At 44.5% G+C, this 26,715-nt stretch overlaps 1 protein-coding gene across 1 annotated transcript in view; it reads left to right on the forward strand.

The window, feature by feature from the left end:
- Nucleotides 1-26,715, forward strand: part of USP53 (ubiquitin specific peptidase 53) — a 255,961-nt gene that overhangs the window by 131,584 nt on the left and 97,662 nt on the right. Inside the window, exons 9-12 of the mRNA XM_069230167.1 lie at nucleotides 10,284-10,455; nucleotides 10,590-10,745; nucleotides 12,690-12,836; nucleotides 25,007-25,748. Of these exons, the coding sequence (XP_069086268.1) occupies nucleotides 10,284-10,455; nucleotides 10,590-10,745; nucleotides 12,690-12,836; nucleotides 25,007-25,748 (1,217 nt within the window). The remainder of the gene's footprint in view (nucleotides 1-10,283; nucleotides 10,456-10,589; nucleotides 10,746-12,689; nucleotides 12,837-25,006; nucleotides 25,749-26,715) is intronic.

Consider the following 26,715-nt stretch of genomic DNA (forward strand, 5'->3'; position numbering starts at 1 on the left):
TCCAAAGATTACAAAAAAAAAATGGTTGTTCGGTCCCTCTCATTCTTGACAGTGGTGCATTGATAAACTTAATGCCTGAAGAGAAATACAATGAACTATCTCCACTACCGCGGCTTATGCCACTGAAAACCAAAGTGTATTCTTGGGCCGCATTGATGCCCATAAAATGTCAAGGTTCATTTGTAGTGACCGTGAAACACAAAATGAAGGTGCAGGCACTCATCCATGTGCTTCAAGGTACAGTGTCATGTGTCTGTCTACTCAGTTTCAGCAAAGCTGCTGATATGGGACTGATTTCTGTGAATTACAACATGGATGCTCATCACAAAAATAGAAAAATAGAAACTTGAATTGTTACTCAAGCATGACATTATTGAGTGTTATACTGGTCCAGTGCCATGGGTTTCTCCCATAGTGGTAGTGCTCAAAAAGGACAGTGATTGAGCTGTACGCATATGCGTTGACATGCATCAGGCAAACAAGGCAATTGAACAAGAACAACATCCAGATCCACACATTGCTAAAATTATAGCGCAATTAAATTGTGCAGAGTTTTTCTCTCACTTTAATTTAACTAACGGTTATCATAATTTACAACTCGAAGAAAATTGCAGGTACCTTACAACCTTTTCTACACATGTTGGCCTGTTTTGGTACAAAATACTTAGTTTTGGTGGGTCATCGGCTGAAGAACATTTCCAAGATGTCATTGGACGTATCATACAGCCTGTTGTGAATGCCTCCAATTATATTAATGACATATTAGCTTTAGGAGTTACATAGAAGGGAGCACGACAAAGCTCTCACACAAGTATGTTGTACAATTACTGGTGGGGGTTTGACTTTGAATGCAGACAAGTGTGAATTCCAAAAGACAAAGCTAAAATTCTTTGGTCATTATTTTCTAATGGGGGTACGACAACCAATCGTGCGAAAGTGGAAGCATTGTCAAATGCTGATCCCCCACAAGATGTTTCTATAGTAAATAAATTTCTTGGCATAGCCAGTTACTGTTCAAGGTACATAAAAGACTGCCTCTGTAAGTGCTCCATTACGAGAGTTGGCAAAGAAAATGTTTGATTTCAGTGGTGACAAGAAATTCAGAAAAGTTTCTAGAGACTCAAACAAAGCATTGAAATTCTGCTGAAATGGCAAACTACAGTCCGAATCTTAATACAGATGTTGTTGTTGACGCTAGCCCAGTCCGGTTAGGCGCTATCCATGCACAGCACAGTAGACACCCAAATGCTCGGAGGTATATTGTGGCATATGCCAGTAGACGTTTGTCCAAAACAGAACGTGCTCACTCACAACCTGAGGAAGAAAATTTAGCCCTGTTATGGGCTTGTGAACATCTCCATGTATTCCTGTGCAGAAAGCCTTTTATGCTGGTAAGCTTCCCTGACTTTTTTTGACAATCCAAAAGTCAAGATGCCTCCTCACATTGAATGATGAGGGCGCAGGAGTATAATTATACCATTGTGCATCGTCCAGGGAACTATCAAAACCCCGCTGTCTACTTTTCCAGCGTGCCTATGCAAGGTCAAGCTACTCAATCCAAGAGGGTTGAAGCATACATTAATTTCATTGTAAAATCAAATATGCCAGTTGGTATCTCGTTTGCCCAGATTATCACTGCCATGAGCCATGATGCAGACTTGCTGAAGTTATAAAGACATATTTACACATCAGTCATAAAACCAACACACTGGACCTCTCATCAACGATGGTGAATAACAAAAATACAGAAATGTCATAGATAAACTGTCCATAACTCATTAAGAAGTTATACTGTGAGGGTTGAGAATCCTGATTCCGGAGAGCCTGGGGCAGAAAATAGTTGAAGTGGCTCACGAAGGACATTGTGGTGTCACAAAAAAGAGATCTCTCAGACTGAGTTTTGTTTCTGTACTTAGATGAGAGGGTAGAAAAAGAAATCAAGGCCTATCATCTATGCAGCTTCCTTCCTACAAATGTGATTCACCATACTCTGAACATGTCAGAACTCCCTAAGCATGCATGGGAGAGAATAGCCATCGGCTTTTTCGGTCCACTCGATAATTGACATCAACTGATCATGATTGTAGACAAATACATTTTCCATCAGTCAGTGATCTCTCATCCACAATTTACAAATGAGGCATTGAGAGACTAGATGGTATCTTTGGGACTTGGGGCATTCCAAGCCATTTTGAAGTCTGATAATGGCCTGCCTTTTAACAGTCAAGAATTCAAAGACTTCCTGGAGCATCTGACTATAAAGCATCAAGAGGGTACACCTTTGTGGCCACAGGCCAATGGATTTGTTGAGCATTTTATGAGTATGCTAAGAAAAGCATTACAACGTGCAACTCTAGAGAAACTCAGTTTGAAAACTGTAATTATACCATACTAGGCAAAAGTCCTGCGACTCTGATGTTCGGAATGACAACCAGGTTACCTCAATGGACCAACAAGAGAGAAGGAAGTGAGAACATGATTCGTACAAGGGACTTGGTTAACAAGCAAAAAAAGAAGGCCTAGGCAGACAAGATGAGACATTCAAAGAATATCACTTTTAAGAGAGGAGATTTAATCATCGCCTGACTGATGCAAAGAAGGAAATCTGATGCTTCATTTGATGCTGAACCTTTCTATGTGGTGTCTCCACTGGACACATAGTGACTGCCCATTGCCCTGGGAAGTCTTTAGGTCTTTGATACACCAGCCTTCAAATCAAGATGGTGAAAAAAAAGTCTGAACTTGACAACTCAGTGAATGTTGCTACCTCTTCACCGTCTTCAAAAATCTCTGACACTGAAGATGACAGATCCCAGCTCCACTAACCAGATCAGGTCGACTGTTCAAAGCACTAAGAAGGTTGATTGAAGATATGTAGTTGTACTTGCTTATATATATATATAGGTATACAGATTTTATAAAAAATTGTAATTTCTTATTTAGCGGGGTGGGGGCGTAATGTCTTGTGAGATATTGACAGAACCGTTTTTGCTCCAAATGGACTCTGTAGAAGTGCGATGTAGCTGTTAGAGTAGAATACAATAAAAGCTTGGTTTAGAATGTTGAGTTTGCAGTTACAAGCAGAAGACTAAAGAGGCGCCATATTCAGTTCCATGTGTGACATAATCATTGGTGGGTACCCAGGGTGGGGAGCACGCTACACCGTGGTCTGTATCACTTGCCTTATTAGCTTCATCAGTAGATGAGATTGCTCTTTGTGCCTGCATTGATCCAAGGTTTTCTGGTGTATTCTGGCAGTGTCTTTCAAAATCGTCTTCATTTTTGGGTGGACTTAAAGCATATTCGCCTTTGATTGCCTTTGATTGTTTGTTCCTTGATCGGGTTAGCCACTGAGGCTTTGATTGTTTCCTCGAGTTTTTTTAAACATTGGGAGCTGTTGCTGTTTTTTAAAATATGGAATTGTACTTTTAAGGCACCGATTTCTGCCTTTCAGCATTTGTTTCCTTTCTCTTTACGAGAGTTGTGTTAAGCTGGCCTTTTTATACGATGAAACTAGTCTAGCGGACGGTTCCCTTTGAATAGAAGTATTTAGCAATTGCCAACTGGCTGAGGGATTCTCGCTAAACAAGACACGCTCACTGTGTGTGCTTTCTTCGTCCTATCCCTTTTTTTCAGGGGCACAGTGGCCTCATTCTTTTATTTGTTTTTCTGGCTCTTGCTCGTAGTTCAGCGCTGGAGCTAAATATGCGCGTTCTGGAGTAGCTATCCATTGCGTATCTTTTGTGTCATGTGCGTCTTCTGCTTGGCGTACTTCACGAGGATTGCGTTCACGGGCTGCCTTTGATTGTTAGAGCCATGTGGCTCTACGAGGTGTGAAGTGGATGTGCTTTTATTCCTTGTTTTACTATGTACAAACGGAAACCTATTTTGTTGGTTTTTAGTCAGTGCTTGTGTAGTTCATGCGTTCCTCTTCTTAAACGATTTTCGATTTAAAGTCATTAGTTTGTCTTCTGTTATGTGACTATTTAAGGCTGACAGTAAAGTGCTTAGTTTATCTAATACTAGAGAACGAGCAGGAGTTTTATTTAACATCAGTACCACATTGGAAACGTACTATCCTGCTGTTAAGGTGTTCTAATTTAGCACCATTTTCTCATCTGAATGCTGCAAGAGTATTAGGTAGATCGACTTATATGTCCCACTTATTGGAGCAATAGTTAATGCTTTCACTATCGCCTGCACGGTGTCCAATAAAGTGATCCACACATTATCTGTATGCATTGATAATCCATCATGTGCACAAACCAGGCGGGTCAGTGGCAAAGGTCCACAGAGTTAATTGAATTGTTCCCATCTTCTTTTGCACAGTTCGAAGAATGTTCTGCGTCTGGTTTGCACATGGCCACGTGCAGCAGATTAAGTGGGGACAGTAAGTCATTACTTGGTTCCATTTGGCCTTCCAGTAGGACTGGACTGAATGGGCCTACCTCTATGCTGGATCCGAAAATTCATTTCTTTTCCAGGTTTAGGCAGGGTTAGTTTATAAATATCGTTGAAACTATTTGAGGCAGCCATGCTATCGATTCCTTGCATTCAACTAGTTAATGAGTCTAATTGTTGGTCGGCCCACTCTGTGCAAATACTTGAATCAGATCGTCGAGTGTGAGAAATGTGAGAGAGGTAGGCACTTTCTGTTCTTTGTGAATCTTTGTTAGGGACTTTCCTGTCACTTCTATCGCTTCATTTTCCTGAGACGTGTTGACCTCTAGCGGTCCTGGTAGCACCATATCTTTAATTGAGGGGCTGTGTTTCGCCTCAGATGCGGTAACTATGACACCCAGGCACCTTGTGCCTCCCGTGTTTGTGCTTGTACAACTCATGACACTTGTGGTGTAAAGGACCTCGGGTGCCATAATTAAAATGAAATGCCTCCGGTGCACTGAACAGCTTTAACTCGGCTACGGTCTCTGTGTGCCAAGTTGGTTGAATTAGACCAGGGATCGCCAACCTTTTCTGTAAAAGAGCTACTTATGCTCAATGAAAATCATACTGAACAACTAATATTATTGTAGTAATGATTGAATCAGACATGATTTCATTAGTGCCTACCCCTTGCAAGATTACCAGCAGTGATCACTTCAGTGTGTCAGGGAGGGTTACTAGCTGTAATATCAAAAAAGGTTTGATCAGTTTGCAATGTCTCTATGCAGGTAATAGTGAACAGCCACAGCTGCAATGCACCTGGTACCAAAGTAATAATATGAGTATGCCAGTGCTGCAAAATTTATAAGTCCAATATCGCCTTTACATTTATTTTGGAAATTCAACCGTTTTTGTCCTTATATCAGCAAATGAGTTCTGAAAAAACACATTTTTGTCTCTTAGACATGCTTTTCAGTTTTGGTAGACCTATAATAATTCAACTACTTTTGATCCCTCTGCTCCTGGTCCCTTGGATTTTAGCTTCAGGGAACACTGTAGACTGGGGGCAAGAGCAGTAGCAGTGGCAATGGTTTCTTGCCTGGCGTTGTGACTGCACAAGGTGCGACTCAGAGCAGCTAAAGAAGTGGAAGGAGGAGGGGTGGTTGCCAGGGGCACAAGCCACATTGGCACCTAGTCAGACCACCTCTGCGCACCAACCGGAACTGCTTTCACCCCTTCTCATGGGCCTCTCTGGTGCGCTTACTCGAGACCCGCCATGGAACTTAATGCTCCCACTGCAGCGCTCCACATCTCCCCTTCCGCACTCACTCCAGGACCCTCTTCTCCAGCTTCCATCCAGTGGATGATTGGAGGAGTGGATGGCTATTGAAAGCATGCAATCTGTAATCAAGCTTTGGAAAATTAAGTATGCAGTTTGCAACTTGTATAATCTAAATGTCAAACAGTGTCAAAGTTATAAGCAAACCAAAGTGTAATTCCTTTTGAGGGTCGAGCATGCAGTAGCATACGCTAGCGCATGCATATCGCTTGTGAGACATAGTTATATTTAGAAAAGTGCTTTGAAGCCCGCCTGTTGCTTATCATTTGTTGGGTTGCTTGGCATTCTTCTTTACAGCCTCACAGTTGGTCACGGCTGGCAAATCATCATTCCCGTTCCTGTCCATGGAGCAGGGCCCAAGCATTGATTGATTATGTTTAATCAGGGCCATCCACTACTCCGGACTTGATTGAGGTACTGTTCGTACCCCGCAAACAGAAGGCACATGATTGGCAAAAAATGTGCTCAGCAGAACAAACAAAATTGCAGAGTTGTATTTTCTGTAGTTAATCCACAAAAATCTGCCCCACCCCAATCCGCAACAATCTGCCCCACTCCAATCCAAAACTATCTCCCTGACTCCAACCTTCCCCACTCCAATCCAAAACAATCTGCCCACTCCAATCCAATCTACCCCACTCCAATCCAGACCACCTCATTCGACCCACCCCACCCCGATCCACCCCACTCCAGTCTGCCCCCACGCTGATTCAAAACAATCTGCCCCACGCAAATCTGCCCACTCCAATCTGCCCCACTCTGCCCCACCCCACCCCGATCCACCCCACTCCAGTCTGCCCCACTCTGATCCAGAACAATCTGCCCCACTCTGATCCAAAACAATCTGCCCCCACTCTGATCCAAAACAGTCTGCCCCCACTCTGATCCAAAACAGTCTGCCCCCACTTTGATCCAAAACAGTCTGCCCCCACTCTGATCCAAAACAGTCTGCCCCCACTCTGATCCAAAACAGTCTGCCCCCACTCTGATCCAAAACAGTCTGCCCCCACTCTGATCCAAAACAGTCTGCCCCCACTCTGATCCAAAACAGTCTGCCCCCACTCTGATCCAAAACAGTCTGCCCCCTCTCTGATCCAAAACAGTCTGCCCCCTCTCTGATCCAAAACAGTCTGCCCCCTCTCTGATCCAAAACAGTCTGCCCCCTCTCTGATCCAAAACAGTCTGCCCCCTCTCTGATCCAAAACAGTCTGCCCCCTCTCTGATCCAAAACAGTCTGCCCCCTCTCTGATCCAAAACAGTCTGATCCAAAACAGTCTGCCCCCTCTCTGATCCAAAACAGTCTGCCCCCTCTCTGATCCAAAACAGTCTGCCCCCTCTCTGATCCAAAACAGTCTGCCCCCTCTCTGATCCAAAACAGTCTGCCCCCTCTCTGATCCAAAACAGTCTGCCCCCACTCTGATCCAAAACAGTCTGCCCCCACTCTGATCCAAAGCAGTCTGCCCCCACTCTGATCCAAAGCAGCCTGCCCCCACTCTGATCCAAAACAGCCTGCCCCCACTCTGATCCAAAACAGTCTGCCCCCACTCTGATCCAAAACAGTCTGCCCCCACTCTGATCCAAAACAGTCTGCCCCCACTCTGATCCAAAACAGTCTGCCCCCACTCTGATCCAAAACAGTCTGCCCCCACTCTGATCCAAAACAGTCTGCCCCCACTCTGATCCAAAACAGTCTGCCCCCACTCTGATCCAAAACAGTCTGCCCCCACTCTGATCCAAAACAGTCTGCCCCCACTCTGATCCAAAACAGTCTGCCCCCACTCTGATCCAAAACAGTCTGCCCCCACTCTGATCCAAAACAGTCTGCCCCCACTCTGATCCAAAACAGTCTGCCCCCACTCTGATCCAAAACAGTCTGCCCCCACTCTGATCCAAAACAGTCTGCCCCCACTCTGATCCAAAACAGTCTGCCCCCACTCTGATCCAAAACAGTCTGCCCCCACTCTGATCCAAAACAGTCTGCCCCCACTCTGATCCAAAACAGTCTGCCCCCACTCTGATCCAAAACAGTCTGCCCCCACTCTGATCCAAAACAGTCTGCCCCCACTCTGATCCAAAACAGTCTGCCCCCACTCTGATCCAAAACAGTCTGCCCCCACTCTGATCCAAAACAGTCTGCCCCCACTCCAATCTGACACACTCTAATCCAAATCAGTCTGCCTTACTCCAGTCCAAAACAGTCTGCACCACTCAGTCCAAAAGAATATGCCCCACTCAGTCCAAAAGAATATGCCCCACTCAGTCCAAAAGAATATGCCCCACTCAGTCCAAAAGAATATGCCCCACTCAAGCTCAAGTCAGGCTGGTCCACTCCAGTCCGCCCCACTCCAATCAAAAAAATCTGCCCCACTCCAAACTGACCCACTGCAAACCAAAACATTGTGCCCCACTCTAATCCAAATTAATCTGCACCACTACAATCCAATCTACCCCACTCCAATCCACCACAATCACCCACTCTACTCCAGTCCACCACACTCCAGTCCAGCACACTCACTCCAATTCAACTCATCCCACTCCAATCCACTACATTGCAATCCAACCCAACCCACCTCACTCCAGTCCAATCCACCTTAATTCCCCAGTCCAATCCATTTCACTTTAAACCACCCCACTTCAATCCAATCTACCCCATTCCATCGTAATCCACCCACTCAAATCCTATCTACCCTGCTCCACACCAATCCACCTTACTCCATTCCTATCCACCCCCTCCATTTCACCCCACTCAGTCCAACTCACCCCTCTCAAGTCCAGTCCACCCCACCTCATTGCATACCACCCCACTCTAATCCACCCCACACCATTTCATTCCAGTCCACCCAATCCAATTTCATCCCACTCTACTCCTATCCATCCCACTCTAATCCAGTCCTACTCATTTTACTTAGTCCACCCCACCGTACTCCAATCCACCCCACTCAGCTCTATTCTAATCCACCCCAATCCAATCCACACCACCCCAGTTCATCCCACTAAACTTCAGTCCACTCCAATCCATCTCGTTCCAATCCAGTTCACCTTAACCCACTCCAGTCCAATACAGTTCACCTTAATCCACCTCACTCCTGTCCAGTCCACCGCCATTCACCTCACTCCAAACCACCTTAATCCACTCCACCGCTACCCACATCAATCTAATCTGCCCTGCATCAGTCCAAATCCAATCTACCCCACTCAGTCCAGTCCACCCCATTATATCCAACCCACCTCAGTCCAATCCAACCATCTCCAGTACAGTTCACCCACTCCAGTCAATCCACCCTGCTAAAATCCAGGCCACTCTAGTCCAATCCACCCCACTCCAGAAAATCCATTCCATTCCAATCAACACCACTTCACTCCAATCCACCCCATTTCAATCCAATCCATCCACCTTAATCCAATTCACCCCACCCAACCCCAGTCCAACCCCCCACCCGTTCCAATTCACCCCATTTCAGTTCACTCACTCAATCCACTCCACACCACCCTGCTACAGTCCATCTTAACCCACCCCAGTCAGAAAAGTCCACTTTAATATTCCCAACTCCTGTCAAATCAACCCTACTCCAAATCACCTTAATCCACCCCATCCAAAGCCACACCAATCGAGTCCACCCCAGACCAATCCACCCCACTCAGTAATCCACCCCACTCAATCCACTGTAGTCCAATCCACCACAATCCATTCCACTTCAAGTCAGTGCACCACACTCCAAAAAAAATCCAATCCACCCCACCCCGGTCAAATCCACCCTACCCTAATCCAAACCACCCTAACCCAAACCACCCCAATCCAGTCTACTGCACTGAATCCAATCCACCCATTCCAGTCCGCCCACTCCAGTCCAGTCTGCCCCACTCCAGTCCAGTCCGCCCCACTCCAGTCCAGTCCGCCCAAACCGAGTGAAGTTCACATCACTCAGTCCAATTCACCTCAGTCCAGTCCAACCTACCTCAGTACAATCCACCCCAGTCCACCCAACCCCACCCAATCCACCTCACTCTAATCCATTCCACCCCAATTCAGTCCAGTCAACCTCATTCTAATCCACCCCTTTCCAAACCACCCCACTTCACTCTTGTCCAATCCACCTCACTCTACCTCAGTCCAGTCCAACCTATCCCAACCCACCCCAGTTCAATCCATCCCACTCCAATTTGTCTATCCTAACTGAGTCCAATCCACCCCACCCCACCCCACCCCACCCCATTCCACTCCAATCATCCACTCCATTCCAGCCCACCCGACTCCTGCCCATTCTAAACCTTCCTAATCCAATTCATCCCACTCAAAGTTCTCTTGTAAATTGCTTAGAAATGTATTAGTGTTTTTCTTGTTTTCTTTACTTTTATTTTTTGGCATTTGGAATAAATGGCTATTCCTATTTATTTTCTGTATTTAACAATCATCTTTTGCAACCATTAAAATTGTGCATATTTGCATGTTAAGGGTAGAATATAGCCTAGCAAATTCCATTAAACTCAATGTAATTAAAAAACGAGTAGAATAAGTTGCAAATACCACCACTGAACAGTTATGTGTATATTTATTTCTCAGGTTGGAACAAAGTGGAAAGATGTGGTCACCAAATGCATCAGGAGTCACTTTCAGCCGTTACTGCTGTTTTATTCCAACCCAGATGGTACATCTGTGTCAACAGAAGACGCTCTTAGGGAGGTCATTCATTGGTCACATTATAAAACTGTGCCTCGAAGTGGAGATGAGACAGGTACTGCCTAGTTTACAATATATGTAACGCATACACACTAACATAGATTGTGTCAAATTTTATTACAGCGATAGATCCTCAATATCAAGTTGCTTATACTGAAACAAAATAATGGTTAATTTTCTTTTGTAAAGGATCTGAAAGGCTACCACTGCATTCAGCGAAGCAAGATCACACCAAATATGTTGCCTTTGGAGAAGGTGGTTATCAGAGCAGTTGTCATCGGACTGAGCCAGATAGTGCAGCATTCAATAGGGGACTTGTCCAAGCAAGCAGTGGTAGAGGTCAAGGTATGCATCTCTATGTCTTAAAGTTTGCCTCTTTTTCGTTCTGTTCCAGCTATTAGACCACCTCTGTGTCATTCTGTTGTATCCTCTTTTGTGACTGCTTGATCTTCCCTTCACCATATTAGTCCCTTTCTACCAGCCTTTTTTTCCTTGCTCTCCTTCTTCCGTTCTTTAATTCCCATACTGCTGCCCTCTTTCTTTCCTCTTTCCCTATTCTGTCCTTCTTGCCTTTCTCATGTCTTTTCTTCTCATTCTCTCTTGCTGCCCTTGCCTTCACTTCTTCCCTTAATATTTCTTTCCTCTCTCATCCTCACTCTTTCCCTTCTTGTTTCCTCCTTGTCAATGTCCTGCCTACTTTTTAGAGCCTTAGACAGAACAAGAACCAGGGGCTGCTAGGGAGATTGACTACTGACAATGTGTACACTTGCGTTCAGTCCACTGGTCACGGAGCTTCAGTCCTCCTATTCAGACTCATGCTTGCATTCCAGTAAGCCGTATGATCAACTAGGTGAAGGATGGAATTCCTGGATTGATCTCATCCACTGACAATTACTCAGGGTCACATCCCAGTCCGTTGTCTTTCACCCACCATGGTGTCTCAGTTTCAACCTAGGCATATGCAAATCAGCCTTGACCCTGCTCCTCATGAAAACAATCCAGCCCAGACTGCCAATTCAGGTCCTCCCCGAACCGAAATACAAGCAACATAGGACCGATTTCACCCTGATAAGGGCTCATCAGCCAGTTCTAGTTTGATTCCAGTGGTACAGTGATCAAGGAACCCATGTCTGGGCATACCTGTTGCACATTAGGGCTTCAACTGCAACACCAAGGCGATGGAAGGAATGCTTCAATTAATGTCAGCCACTGGCAATTACTCAGAACTGCAGTCCAGTCCATCATTTTGTACCCATCATGCCACCTCAGTTTGGACCCAGCCACATGCAAATCAACCTTTACCACGTTCCTCAAAGGAACAGTCTGCCTTCACTGCCTGCCAGGTTCCCCCTGAACATGAATACAAGCAAACCAGGGCCAGTTTCACCTTGAGAAGGGCTAATGTGCCAGTTATAGATTGATTCCAGTAAGTAAGGTCATTACAATATTCATTATTGACTTTATTTAGTTAATGACATCACCCACTTTTATCAGCTCTATAAGTGTGCAGTGTGCATCATGCAAACTGTCATTTGTCAGCTGAGCCATAACATGCCAACATTTGCTTTTTTACATACCTCTCAGCTGCACTTTTTGTGAGCTGATGTTTCTAAATAAAATTAGCATTTTCAAGGTAAAGATGCTTCTTGACCGGAGAAGATCCCAGTTGTAAGGGGAATAGACAAATCTCAGAAGTTCCTGGTGCTTCCCTTTATACTCTGTGGAGAGGTAGAATTCATCCTGGACCAGAAAGAAGAGGGGAACAGGTAATATGAGGACCTAGAGCTGTGTAAGACCACCCACCCAGGTCTTATAAATGCAGTTAGATCAAAATAAATACAAGATAATAACCTAAAGCACAATTGACAGGTTGTGCATAGAAGACCAGAAGTTGTGTGTGAATGGCTGTTTTCCCTAGCTTGTCATTAGCTCTTCCCTATTTTGCTAAAAGTGGGCACAGTCATGTTGATGAGGTGCATTTAGCTGTATTCTGTGCTCCTATGTTTTCTTCTGTGAAGCATGTCTTACATTTGATGGTTTGGAGAGCATTTTTCAGCTTATCACTCCTTTTTGCCTTACTAATTGAAACATATCTCCTCCTCCTTTGCTCCCTGCACTTTGAGAAAGAAACATTTCTGACAGCATCGTATTTATCAAATATGCAGCAGCACAAACATAATATCATTTTATTGTCTATGTTAAGTGGGCAGGGAAGCATCCTTCCTACAGAGGCTGTATTTAAGTATTGTTACAATTCATGTGGTCAGTTTTCAATATTTTTTTCTTCAGTTAAGGTAAGACCTAGTGATCAAAAGGAGAGAGTGAAGGACATTTCCAGTGAGTGTGCCCAGAAAGCAGTCTTGTTAAAAAGTGCTTCATCTGCTCAAAGAAAAATTGCGGACAGAAGACAGAAAGTAGATGCTACCAGACATAAAGGTAGGCTAAAACTTTCCACTTTTCCTACCAAATATCAACATTGTTTTCTGATGTCTGTTAGTGGTTGAAGCCTATGCCTTTCTGATCATTTCTGGTGCAACCCATAAACATTCATACTATGTGATGTGTCAGAAGAAACATGATCCCTGTGCGTTTTTGTGTAATTGTAAAACTAATTCGTCTTCACTTAATTATTTGTAGTCTGTCTCCTTCACGTTAACAGAGGATGAAATGTAAGAGGGCTGAAAATATATGTATCTCTAAACATATGAGAACAATTTCCTCTCATGCACACAGTCTTCATAGAGGTGCCTCTATGTCTATGCCCTTTATACTGTCCCCCAAAACCTTATATTTTGCTCACAATACAGGACTAGAAAATACAGCAAGCTATTGCTCAGTTGCTTTATGCTTCTGAAAGAGATTGTCTCCTGAGAGTCTTAATTATGGGGCTGGGTGGGGGGGGGTGGGTGGTGGTGTGGGGGGGGGGGGGTGTATATCAGGCTTCAAGGAGTGCAGATACCCCGGTGCTCACCTGGCCTACACCTGCACTATACTTTTTGTAGAACCCTTATCCAATCAACACCTTTTTCAGTGTAGGAAATGTAGATGCCTTTCCCTCCTGTACCTTTGAGAGACATTGTTTTCTTCCAATGTGCAGTAGACATCCTTTATGCAAGCGCTTAGGAACATAGCTGTAGCCATCTACTTTATAGTGAAAGTAGTGTCAGGATCTTACTGGAATTCAGGCCTCGCACTCTGATGCTAACCCTCTGTCTGCAAATAATCCTTTATGGCAAGATACCATCAATCTGAATATACTTGCGTACTATAGAATACTTTATCTTAGGAGTATCACTGGAATGGCTTACAAATGTAAGGAAGCACAGAGACCGAGGCTACCTCCAGAACACCAGGATATATTCTGGGAACTGAATACAGTATTAGAACATTGGAATGCTGGGAGCTCCATTGAAAACAATGGAGTGCTGCAGGCTTTTACTGGCTGGTAAAAGCCCGCAGCGCCAACATTCCAATGTTCGCTTTGTTCACAGCAGCAGCTGTGAACAAAGCCTCACGGAGCCCGAGGGGATTTTAATCCCCTCGGGCTCCGTGAAATTTTTTCTTTTTAATAGAACATTCTGCCCTGAGTGGCAGAATGTTCTAATAGCCTTAGAACCCGCCGTAGCGGGCTCTACCGGCTATTAAAGTCCCTCTCCCTTGTTAAATGCCCTCGCCTTCGGCTCGGGCATTTAACGCGGGTATCGGGCCTTTAATAGCCGGTAGAGCCCGCTACGGCGTGTTCTAAGGCTATAGTAGAAACAACAGGAGCTAGGATGACTTGGAATGTTTGAGTAGGAATTCCAGAACGGCACCAAGTGAAGCACAGCGTTTGTGAAAGGAAAGGATACCCTTAGCTGCCCTAACCACCTGATGGAACCGAGGGGGGTAAAAAGAAAATAAATGGTGCAGGTCACGCAAACAGTGCAGACTAAGCAACCAAAATAGAACACCCATTAACTGCTATTGCCAGACAAAGTGTAATGCTGTGACTGATAATTTAATCTTCTCAGCTCTTACTGACCCAGAAGTGTCTGGTACCTTCTGGAATGTTCCAGCTTTTCCGGAATGGCCCACCTTTTCCTGAACGTTTTAAGTCTTTCCACCTTGCCCCGGAAGTGCTGATCTGTGTTCCCTTGTTAATACACAATCCATTTCCTTCCCAGCTGCCACTGGACTGCCTGCCACAGCCTCCAAGGCTAGTCCATAGCTAGCTTCTGTTAAGGAGACTGAAAAATGTAACTGTGCCCCTGAAACACTGGACATGGTTCCCAGAGATTGTGAATTCCAGTATTTCTGACAGATAGCTCTTTGGGAACTCACCTGCAAAGAAAATGTGATTAGCCTTAAAGTCACTGGCTCAGATCCAACTGAGCTTGAAAGGCCAATAGAATAGGAAATATTCAGTTACATAATAATATCTAGCATCATAGCTGCTGCATACACCCATGAGGTTTACTAATATTCAAGCAAGAACGTTTGATTTATTGTTTTGATAGCTTCCTATTTTTATAGGAGTAGGGACGAGATTGGGGGAGGACTTCTCTTGATTTATAATCCCCTGATCTAGGCTTGACTTGGTCATTTGCATATGCAGTGAAAGTTCTTGGTTCAACTTACCTGTTGTGAAGTATTGGAGGGCTGCAAGCTGTATAATGAGACCTGTACTGAGCAGGGATTTATTGCCTTCCCTCTATTCTGTTGTCATCCTGAATCCCTGTAGGCATTGTTCCTCAGAATGCACAAGTATAGAAAGGTTTGAGTGTATATATCTCAACTAACGCTCAATTGCATCCCAGGGCCAGGACCTGATGCTCCAGTTGAAAGTGGGAGGAAGATTATGGATGCCTCTTCTACCATGGTACAGTGGACGTGAAATCCCAGTGACTATCCTCTTCTGTACTATTTACTGTAAACCTCTCCATCCACCCCAAAGAAAAAAGAAAGGCACAGATTTTGATCCAACGTCTCTTCTTGACCCTGCAGTTCTAGTACAGAACCTGCATCCTAGCCTACATTGTCGGTTAACCTCATGATCCTTCTGACCAACCCAATATGTTCTTAGGTGGATTGGTCCAAACCTTAATTAACTTAACCCAATTTTCACTGTCTTGACCAATAGGTAGGATATAGTGGGAGGGTACCGGGATCATCTAGCTTGATTGCCCAATTAATGTGCCCTTTCCCTTTCACGGTCTGCTTATCCCCGACCACAAAAATTAGTTTGGCTTCATAAATACTCTTTTGACCTGTTTAACTGGGAGATTGGACACCCATACATCCTGTGCTTCCAGGTCTGCTAATGAGCTGCTTTAATACCTATGCCACTTAAACTGTACATTGGTTATCACTGACCATAGAGTGTTTTTAAAGTGCCAGCCAGGTCTTGTTTGGCTTTCAGGTAATAGGATGAATTTTGGGTTCATAATCAGCTGTTGAGAGGGCAGGGCGAATTCTAAGCGGATTTGGGCATGGGTTGTGTTTTTTGGAAAGGTGAAGATTTCTCTGTAGCAAGTTACTGGGGCTCTATCTAGCCAGTTCGCCAGTCTGCCTCTGAATGGTGAGGTACCTTGTGCTATGGTTGATAGCCTCTTTCTAGCCATAACCTTTAGAAGAGGTAGCAGATCAGGGTTCACTGTCGACCTTCAAAGTTTACTGAATGCCCAAGTCAAGGAGTTTGCTGATGCCTGCTGGGCTTGGATGTGAGCACTTAGGCAACCCACAGAAAGCCACTGTCTCAATTCTGCTCCCTTGTATGAATCATGCTCCCTTTTTTTGTAAGTAACATGTATGTTAGTAATCATGATTTGTCTACAGGAAGATTCTACAGGAAAATGCCAATGACTTGTTCACAACCCTATAAAACCTTTAATTTATAGAGGCTGTATCAGACACCTACTGGGGCTTATCCTTTCCCCCTTCATAGAAGAAGGTCTTTGGCGAAGGATTGGACTTGTCTCCAGACACCCAGCTTCATGTAAGACCCTATGTGACTCATTGGCTGAATACTTCTACAACAAAATCACAACAATCTACAATAATTTCCCTCCCAAACCAACCAACATAGAACGTCTACTTTCCCCATCAGGAGGATCTTACAGCCACCAGATCACGGACTAGAAGTCTCTATACATTCAGAAAACAGCGGACCCCATGGGATCGACTAACTCTGGCTCTCCCAGTAACCCTTGCCCCCCATCACATATTCAACCATGACCAGAAGGAAATCAGCTACATCTTCACTCCCATTCTCAACACATCTATCAGAACAGCCACCATCCCCAAAGTCAGGAAACAAGCAGAAGTCAAGAAACCAAATGCAGACTCCAGCAAACTCAAAAATGATCGCCCCACCTCGTTCCTCCTATTCCCTGCTAAAATCCTGGAAAAAGCCATCAACAAACAGCTCTCCCAACAGCTGAAAAAATACAACCTATTTTACACCTCGCAATGCGGCTCTCGCACCAACTACAGCACCAAGACCGCCATTATCGCTGCTACCAACAGCATCAGGTCCCTCCTCCACATGGGAGAAAAGGCGGCATTGATCCTACTCGACCTCTCCCCTGCATTCAACACCATCTCCCACTACACCCTCACCTTCAGACTCCACCACACAGGGATCAGAAGCAACGTTGTCAAATGGATCCATGCCTTCATCACAGGAAACACCCAGAGTCCACCTCCCACCTTTCACTTCAGAACCCAAGAGCACCACATGCAGAGTCCTCCAGGGTTCCTCTCTCAGCCCTATCCAGTTCAACAGCTACGTAATACCACTGGCTGAGATTGTGCATTTCCACAGACTTTACATCATCTCATACACCGACAACACTCAACTCATTTTCTCCCTTTCCGAAGACCACACCTTCCCTAGAGGCAACTTCAGCAAAGTCAAGAGCCACGTCGCCAGCTGGACGAAATCCAACTGCCTAAAATTGAACCCCGAAATCACAGAAGTCTTTAGAAACAGCTCATCCCCCTGGACCGACTCGTTGTAACACTCAGCTTTTGGACAACACCCCAACTGAACACGCCTGAAACCTCTGCATCATCATAGATCACAAACTCACCTTCAAACGACAGATAAATGCCATGACATCTTCATGCTTCCACCAGCTCTGCATGCTACGCAAGATTTTCAAAAGGGTCCCCGTCGAAACCAGAAAGACAGTAATCCTGCTCACCATCACCAGCAGACTGGACAATTGAAACACCCTCTACTTCGGGCTCCCTGCCCAACTCCTCCGCCGACTCCAGACCATCCAGAACGCAGCCGCAAAACTTGTCCTGGATGGACCCACGCCACACCTCACCTCAAGGACCTACACTGGCTGCCTGTGCACAAGAGATGCAACTTCAAGGTCCTCATCTCCTTCAAAGCGCCCCACAACGGACCTAGCTGCATTAACCACAGATTCTCCTGCCAGTCTGCCAGAGAGCTCCGATCAACAAACCTCGCTCTTGCCCAAATCATGAGGATTTCTGGCTTTCTCTTACCTCGCCCGCAAGACCTGCAACGACCTTTCCACTCACCTGTGGACTACACACTCCCTCATGGAATTCAGGAGAAAACTGAAACGAGGCTTTTTGAGGAATAGCCATCCAGCTCGAAGCCACAACACCCAGCACCCGGATACCCCGCAGGGTGATAAGTTGCACTCTATAAATTGATTTGGATTTAGATTTGAATTTAAGCCAAGTTGCATATGTACTGGAGCTGACAGAAACATGCTCCCAATTGATTACTCAAGCTAGGTTTCACTCAGTGCAAATGTAGGCTTCTTATCATTCGAATCTAAAGGTAAAACATCAGTCTGTGGAATTGTCATTATTCAGACCTTATGTGTGTAATGTTCATGGACATGAAGGCTTACATTTGTCATTTTATTCCAGTCAAAGAATGGTGGATGTTGTTTTATTTCACCAGATTTAATAATTTGCATGGCTCCTGAACTACTGCAAACCTACTGACTTCTTGTAATACATCTGTCCTGTCCTGCCCTGCCCTGCCCTATAGGTGCCAGGAGCAGAGGATGAGCTCAGCACCTCAGCAACATTTTGTTGTCATCTTCTTCACTGTATGTCACTCTCTTTGTATAGTTTAACTTTAATTACCAGGCTAGTGTCTTGATTCCATTGTTAGTTGTCACCTGTCCTCACAGTGACACAGTCAAGATAATACATGAGCTGGTTCCTGTCAGCACTCTCCATGGAGCTGGTACCATTGTCCTTGACTCCCAGCTCTGTCCACACATAGCTGGTAAGATGTCTTGCTGCACAAAAGTCTTCAGTCCCTACCCCTGTCCCGCAATTGAAGTGCTCAATGAGTCAATTTATAGCAAAACTCTTGAGGTCTGAGGAAATAATGATTGCAAAAGCAGGCAGTAAAATCGTACTTAGTTCAATAATAATAAGTAAGTCAGAGGGAGCTTTCACCTTTGACTTCCTGCTTCATGGTCAATCAGCACCCCTCGCCATCTTCTTTTTAAAATCTCAGAAATGAACCCTGTGGCCAAGGACTGAGATGGCCACACCTTGAGTTCTTTCTTCCTCATTCTCCAGCTTTTGCATTTCAGTATTCATTTCAGAAGCAATGTATTTCCAAGAAATTGGCTCCACAATGACCAGAGGGCAAGATTAATACTTTTGGCAAGGAGGAGGTATACGTCGTTAGAAGGCAATATACATGTTTCTTTCCAGCTGCAAGGTGAGCGAGAGCACACCTTGGCAGCTTCAGCCGATGGTACCAGTCACTGAACTCTGACACTAATGCTTTCTGCCTAAGAAGATGATAAGATGAAAACTTATGAGAAATGCCCTATCTCCTCCTGTAGTAAAAGTATAAGGGATTGTGGGAGTCTTATCATGTACTAGATCACCAGTCGCAACACAAAGTTAAAGGCTAAGTTGAAATGTACACCCTGGAATAGTTTTGAGGTTACCTAGACTGTAAGTTTTTAATTGTCACGTTATTTCAGAAAGTATGGCAATCGTTTGTAGGGTCATAAATCTTCATTACTCAGATCTTCCAGTTCATATTTAAATTGACCAAAAACCCTTCAACCTTTGAAATTGCTCTCTCACCTGGTTATTTAAAGGTTTGTTTTTGGCAGTTAAAATTATTACATCATCTTTGCAAGTGTTTTTAAAAAACTCATTGTCGTCCCAATGGAATGTATGTGTTTGGATCTCTCTGTGCAATCTGTTGTACTGTAGGAGTGCTAGATCTCTTCTGTGCCTACTGCTACAATCAACAATTTTGTTTCTGTTCAGTGGGTGGTATGTCAATACATAGCTCTGAGAGACCCCTAGAGAATACACAGGTCTATGAGTCAATGCGTTACTCCTTGGCTTATCAGTCATATTTCCATGTAGGTAATTTCCTCAGTACTGAGCCAGGGTTAATTGATGACCATGACTGTAACAAACTCTCATTAAACATCCTGATTCAGCAAAAAATATGGAGATTAAATCCAGGTCTCCAAATGATAACACAATCATAGATAACAGTAAAACTGACAGCTGTCAAGGACCATACTATTACAGTTTGATCAACACCTGTGAAATGACATATTTCCACTGAATAATAAATTACCTGATGACTGTAGAGCGCAAGCCAAAGCTGACCTGCGAGAAGGCGAAGTAACTTCATCTGCACTTGACACCTCAATATGGCTTTCAGGCAGATGGTGACAGGTGTTATATTGAAGAGGTACAGCTGGTTCTACAGTATTACCTTTGTACCTAAGGTACAGTCAAGAGTAATCCTCTAATGGACAAAATCTTTTTGGTTAAGATGTCTACGATGCTCTTCAAAAAGCTAAGACCGTTATGGAAACAGCCAAGTAGCTGGGAGTCCTGAAAAGGAGACAAAATACTCCTCTTATAGAAGGCCTCAGTATGACCAGATATCTTTTCAATCTGGAAGTTCTTCTTTCTTTTTTGTCTCTTTAGACAGAGCTATTATTTACAGGGAAATATTATATCACTCCATACAGTCAGTGACAATATGGAGGAAGGCTACAGAGGACCAAGGAAGAGGTTGTTGATCCTGACTTTGTTTGTTCTTCTACCCTCATCGACCATGCCAACAATGGGGAAAAGTGCAAATGTGTCTTCAAGTATGAAGCATGATAATATTGGATCATTGGATGCTTGATATAGTGAATTATGTTGATACAGTGGTTTTTATCGTGACCCCGAGTAACACGTTTGAACAAAGAAAAGTATTGTCATTTGCAGCCTCTTAAACAGAAAATAAATTATTCCTAAAAGCAGCAGTAGAGTTAGTTCCCCAAAGCGAAAGGAGCCTGCACTTCTAAACCAGAATTGCCCTAATTTAGAAAAATAACTTAGATTCCCGATTTAAAGGGAAGAAAACAATTATAAGAAAACTGCTGCTATCCATAAACAAAGAAAGCTTCATGGCATCGACAAGCCTGTAACTATGACTTGGACAGACCCAACCCTTGTCAGTTTCAGCGAACCTATCCCGTTCAATCACAGACCTCCCACCACAGGTACTGCCCGCCTCAGCTGGAAAAGCACATCTGAAAAGGAGTGGGCCTCTGCCCTCTCCGGGCACCAGCCTCCGTGCACCAGCCTCCGTGCACCGTCGACTTGCAGAAAGCCATTAAAAACCTCAAATGCTGGATCAGCACTTGCACGGACACCCTGGCTCCCATCAAGCACAACCCAATGGCACAAGCCCGTTCTCAGGCCAGCTAGTACCCTAAGAACGCAGGCTGACGAAACACCACTGCAAATAACTGGAACACAAGTGGAGAAAAAGTGAAGACCCCACAAGTAAATACATCTTCACATCAGATTTAAGATGCCCCAACCAGCAGATAAGGAACACCAAAAGCACAGCTCTTGCAGATATCATCGATGCCAGCACAAACAGCAGCAAGGAAATCTTCACCATGGTCCAAGATTTTACTGCGCCACCTGCAGCCTCCAGCAACAACCCCTCACAAGACATTTGCCACAAACTCTTGAAATTCGACTGTAACAAAATTCACCTTCACATAGAACAACTTCGACCCTTAACCAGACCCCGTCACCATCGCAACTAGATTTCCCATCACAGTCGATAAACAAATCCTGACCCTGTGGCCTGCCATCACATGCATCGAAATTGCAGCTACCATGAAGACCACCCACTAAGGGTAATCTGACCAATGCCCCCACCACTCCTTCACCAAAGGACACCTACCAATCAGTGAAGCACTACCACCTGTCCTCAACACTTCCATCAACTCAGCTACATTCCCCGACACCCGGAAATATGCCACTTTCATGCCCCTGCTCAAGACACCATCCACTGACCCAGCTACGCTTTCCAACTACAGACCCATCTCTGTTATGCTAAACCCAGCACCCAACCATCTCAGTAACCACCAGCTTCTCAACATCATACAGTCTGGATTCAGACCCACTCACAGTACAGAAACAGCAGTCCCCGCCACAACAGACAACATCTGCATGGTCCTTAACTTAGGAGACATAGCAGCTCTCATTCTCCTGGACCTCTTTGCAGCATTTGGTATGGTCTTGCACTCCGTCCTCATCAGGCACCTGCATGAAATTGGCACCAAAGGATCCACTCTCACTGGATCTGCTCCTTCTTAACAGATAGAACACAACCTGTAAGCCAGACACTTTACTCCTCTAAAGCCTGCAAACTCAAGGTTCATCGCTCAGCCCCACTCTCTTCATGCATCAGTGATCCCTCTGACAAGCGTTGACTGTGCACACGACATCAACATCCCTATTTATGGACACTTATTAATGTTTTTCTTCTGATACTGCTCACCCTAAGGGTGCTGCAGAAAATGGAAAAAGAACCTTCCAGAATGATCTTGCGTGGGTGAGACAGCAGGGATCACAGAACATTGAGACCTTTCAGTTCAAACCCTTGTCCAGTTCAAAGCTGATCCCTGTCTGTTTTCCAAGAACCAGGGTACGATCTTGCACAATGACCCAGTATCTCTGGTCCTAACAGTCTAGCTTCTGTACGCCTTGAGCCTGTAAAAATACCACTTTCCTTCAAGCAGCCAGAGCTACTTTATTTGCACGCTTTTTAACGCACAGCCATCTGCAGCATTTGAACAAGCCTTGCACTTGACATTAAGAAATGTTTATTATGCTCTCAATATAAAGTTTTAGACATCAGAAAACAGACCATTTGTTTGTCTCATTTATTAATTGAAACAAGGGATGTCTTTTGTCGAAGCAAAGCATGCCCCGATGGATTATCTCTTGATTATCTTATTATCATATCAAAGCTGACAGGCCTTTGAGGCATTAAGTTAGAGCACACTCTAAAAGGGGCATGGAAGCAACAGGTGCACTGTTGATGGACTTAACCTTACTGGACATTTTCAGACAAGTGGCCTGGTTGTCAGTGCGCTCCTTCGCTAGACACTTTAATGGTCATTATGACCCAGGGCAAAGTTGGCAGTTTCACTGCCAACAGGCTGGCGGTGAAGACCGCCACATTATGAAGAGGCCAACCCGCCACATCCCCACTTGTACCTCCAGGGCTGTCAGACCGGCTGGGCAGGAGATGAGTATCTCCAACCCAGTGGTCCACAGAAGACCACTGGCGGTATAATGAGCCGCCTTTCCACTGGGGATTCTGCGCCGGTAGCACTGCACGACAACCATTGTGGAAATGCTAGCAGTGACAGGGAATTCCTTCCCTGTCACAGGTAGACGCATACCCCCGCAAACACAATCCCCCACCACCAAGTACAGCACCTCTACCAAGTACAGCGCCCCCCCCCCCCACCAGGTACAGTGCCCGCGCCTAACCCCCCCCATGCATACATGCACAGACACCCACACGCAACACGCATACTCAATCACCAACATTGACATACACGCATTCACACACATGCATCCATACACGCATTCACCACAACACACATACTCACATTATCACATTCACCACAACACTCATTCTCACATACACACATGCAAACGCATACACACTTACATGCATACATGCACTCATTTCTACATTCAGACATGCATAAACCACGCATACACACATTAATGTACACACGCAGACAACACACACATACACACGCACCCCCTCCCCCCCACCCCTTCCCCTTCCCCTGTCGGACAATCAACTTACCTGGTCCGGGAAAGAGGTCGTCAGGCAGGGAACAGGCGCTTCCACATCCTGCAGCGCCCTGCCAGCAGGACACCGCTAGGCGATAATACGGCTGGTAGCGTCTTTCTGGCAGGGTTTTGCCAGTGGTGGAACCGCTCCTGCGCCTCTGCCTGCCAGCACGACTACTGCTGGATTTCCGCCCAAATTGTGGCAGAAACTTAGCAGTACCTGTGATATGGTGGGCAGAAGACTACCAGCACTGGCGGTCTTCTGGCACCCTTGGCTTTGGCAGTCTATGTAAAAGACCGCCAAAGCCATAATGAGGGCCTTTGTGTTTATGGCCACACATTGGCTGGAACTGCAGTGGTCAAGCAGTACTGCAAAACCTTTTATGGTAAGGTAAGCCTCATTTATGCATAATTTCTTTAATACGTGGTCTATTGGGAGTCATAATTCTAACATGTGATTCCATTAAATGCTCAGCACTGCAGAAGAAAAAGCTTCAGAACATCTTCTTGGCTTCACAGTACTTCTAAGGTTTGAACAGAGTCCTTGGGCGAGAGGATTCAGTCATGGTTTTCATGGGAAAAAAAATCAAAATATGCCATGTATGTGCTGGAAGCCAAGATTGCAGCTGAAATTTAATCAGAAGAGTGTCTGAGTAGAGCTTGCAGGACTTCCTGTTGCAAGATGATAGAAAATCTGGCAGTTTGAATCTGATGAGGGTTGGAGCCTAGATCCTCTCCACCTGATTGCGTGGATTTCAGGTCACATATGAGCTGGAATGACTTGGTGCGGTTCTGTGAAGGTTTATCTGTTGTTTCCGGTGTCCGCTGCAGTATTGAAAACCTGTTCTGCTAAACTATCTAATGTTCCCAGCATGATGTTGGGAAATAATTCACGTATGTTACGATAAAAACAGACAACTTGACTGCCTTATATTACATGAAAGTTACCGCAGCTGCATTACAGTATTTACAGATAAGTAACTTTTTCATACTATCTTCTGCTTGGTAAACCTGATGCAGAAGTCCTTCGGAGTGATTGTAATGGACCATTGGAATCCAAAATTCATAGGGAAAGGCCGGGGCAATATTCAGAGCTATATAAAGGCTCAAAGGTACAAGTAGGCAACTGCAAAGGCTTTTCCCTAACAGAAAAAGAAAGCATGTGGGTTTTATTTCGAGCGAAAACTACAGTTTCGTTGACCAAAATACCCTCGGCTGTTTTTATCTGATCAAGTACGTTATTTTGTTGTATTTTGTAGAGTAATTGTATTGAATAGTACCATACCGCAGATATGATTGTTATGTTGAATGTTTTCACTGATTTTCTTTTTACAATTTGCTCCATCATTTAATTAACATTGTAGGCGTCAGGTGTTGTCTGAACTGTGCGGGTGAAACAATAGTTTCATGATATGAAGATAAAACTGTTTTCTTTGAAGATTGTACTAAGAGAGATATTCATCTGTTTTCAGATTTAGTGGTTGACTCAAACCAGTATAAGTCCGGATCACCTCCAGCGACATACGAATTTAAGTCTGGAACACCTGTTGGTAATGGATTTCGACCAGTACCGGATCATCACTTTTTTTATAGCCAAGGAAAAGGTCCTTACAAACATGAGCGTGTTACACATCCGGCCAAGTCTGCCTTTGTGCCCATGTCCAGTAAATCTCAGGTTCTTCCTACAGATAAGGCTGGTAGCAGGACAAAATGTGACTTTTCTGTGGCCTATGAATCAGAAAGCATCAGAGAACCCAAAAGCAAGGGGAGCAGCAAGAGCCATAGGGCTTGGAAGCCCAGACGGGAGACCCTGAATGTGGACAGTGTTTTCCTTGAAACTGAAAAGAAGCAACCACATAGCCCACGGCACAAGGCAAACGCAAGCAGTAACCACCAGTTCAATAATGAACAGAATTTCAGCTGGCAAAGAGAAAGTCCCAAGCAGAAGGGATTGACAACTATTTATGAGGATGAAAGCAAACTGGATACGGGTAGTAGAAGTTCATTGGAATCTGAAGGTAAAGAGCGAGATAAGAGCAAAGGGCTTCCTGAGCATAAGGCCCACTACCAAGACAGCTGGCAAATGCAGAGAACAGAGTCTGGCTATGAAAGCAGTGACCACATCAGCAATGGGTCAACTAATCTGGATTCACCGGTTATAGAAGGAACCAGTCCAGTGGACAACAAAAGCCTGAAGGAGGCCTTTGTTTACAGGTAAGGCTCTAGTGAGTGATAGCAAGTTGGTGTTAAAGTGCATGCATTTTGAGGACCAAAACAAATCCTGTCATTCAGGTTCATCATTTTAGACAGGGCTGTTCAACAAAGATTGTGTCAGATTGTCCTGGAAGACTAACTTTGCTTTTTTCAGAGGTTACTGCGTGGTTCTGTGCAAGGAATAAAGAGTGTCTTACTGATGCATTTTTGGCAATTAATAGTGAACTATTGTATCAATGTGCTGCACTCAGTTTTAGAGCAATACGTTCATAGTTGTTGCACCACCACTAGATAAGGTAAAAACGAATCCATATAAAATCAAGCCTTTGTGTCTTGCCCCCTTATAATTTGTTAATGTAGTATTACACTGGCACATCTTCACTGACCAAATGTAAAATAGCAAGTAAACTTACAAGTCAACATTGAACATGTGCCACTTCCCAATTTTCTAATATGTTTGTTTTCCCTTCTCAAAACTAAAACATGTAACTGAAATAACTTTTTGTCAACCCGAAGGCTACCATAAGGGCCTGTGTGGTTGAAGATCTGTCTGTTGGCCACCTGTATTTATAATGAGGTGCAGTGGGTTCACCAACTGATTTGTTTCTGCCTGCCCTTTCCGGCACTTTTGCTCGCTGAATGTGATTATTTTGTGAAAAGGAAAACCTATTTCTCCTTTAATTTAACATGCCTCTGTGTGCAAGTTATGCACTCGCTTTGAGTGTGTACAATCCCACACCATGGTTGTGTACCACATTGCGTAATGTGTCTGAAGGTACTTTACTTTGATATTTAAGGAAGCATTTTCTTCCTAGGACTAGCTTCCTCTTAAAGTAACTATAACAATCTCCATAGAAGTGCAAAATCTGACTTCACGAATCTTGATGGGAGCACGGCTCTCCCCCTCAGCCTTTCTGCACTGTCTTCTGTTTTCAATGAGTTCAGTTAAGTCACGTTACACCGTGCA

This window comes from Pleurodeles waltl, chromosome 1_1 (genome assembly GCF_031143425.1).
Source record: "Pleurodeles waltl isolate 20211129_DDA chromosome 1_1, aPleWal1.hap1.20221129, whole genome shotgun sequence".
Classification (NCBI taxonomy): Eukaryota; Metazoa; Chordata; class Amphibia; order Caudata; family Salamandridae; genus Pleurodeles; species Pleurodeles waltl.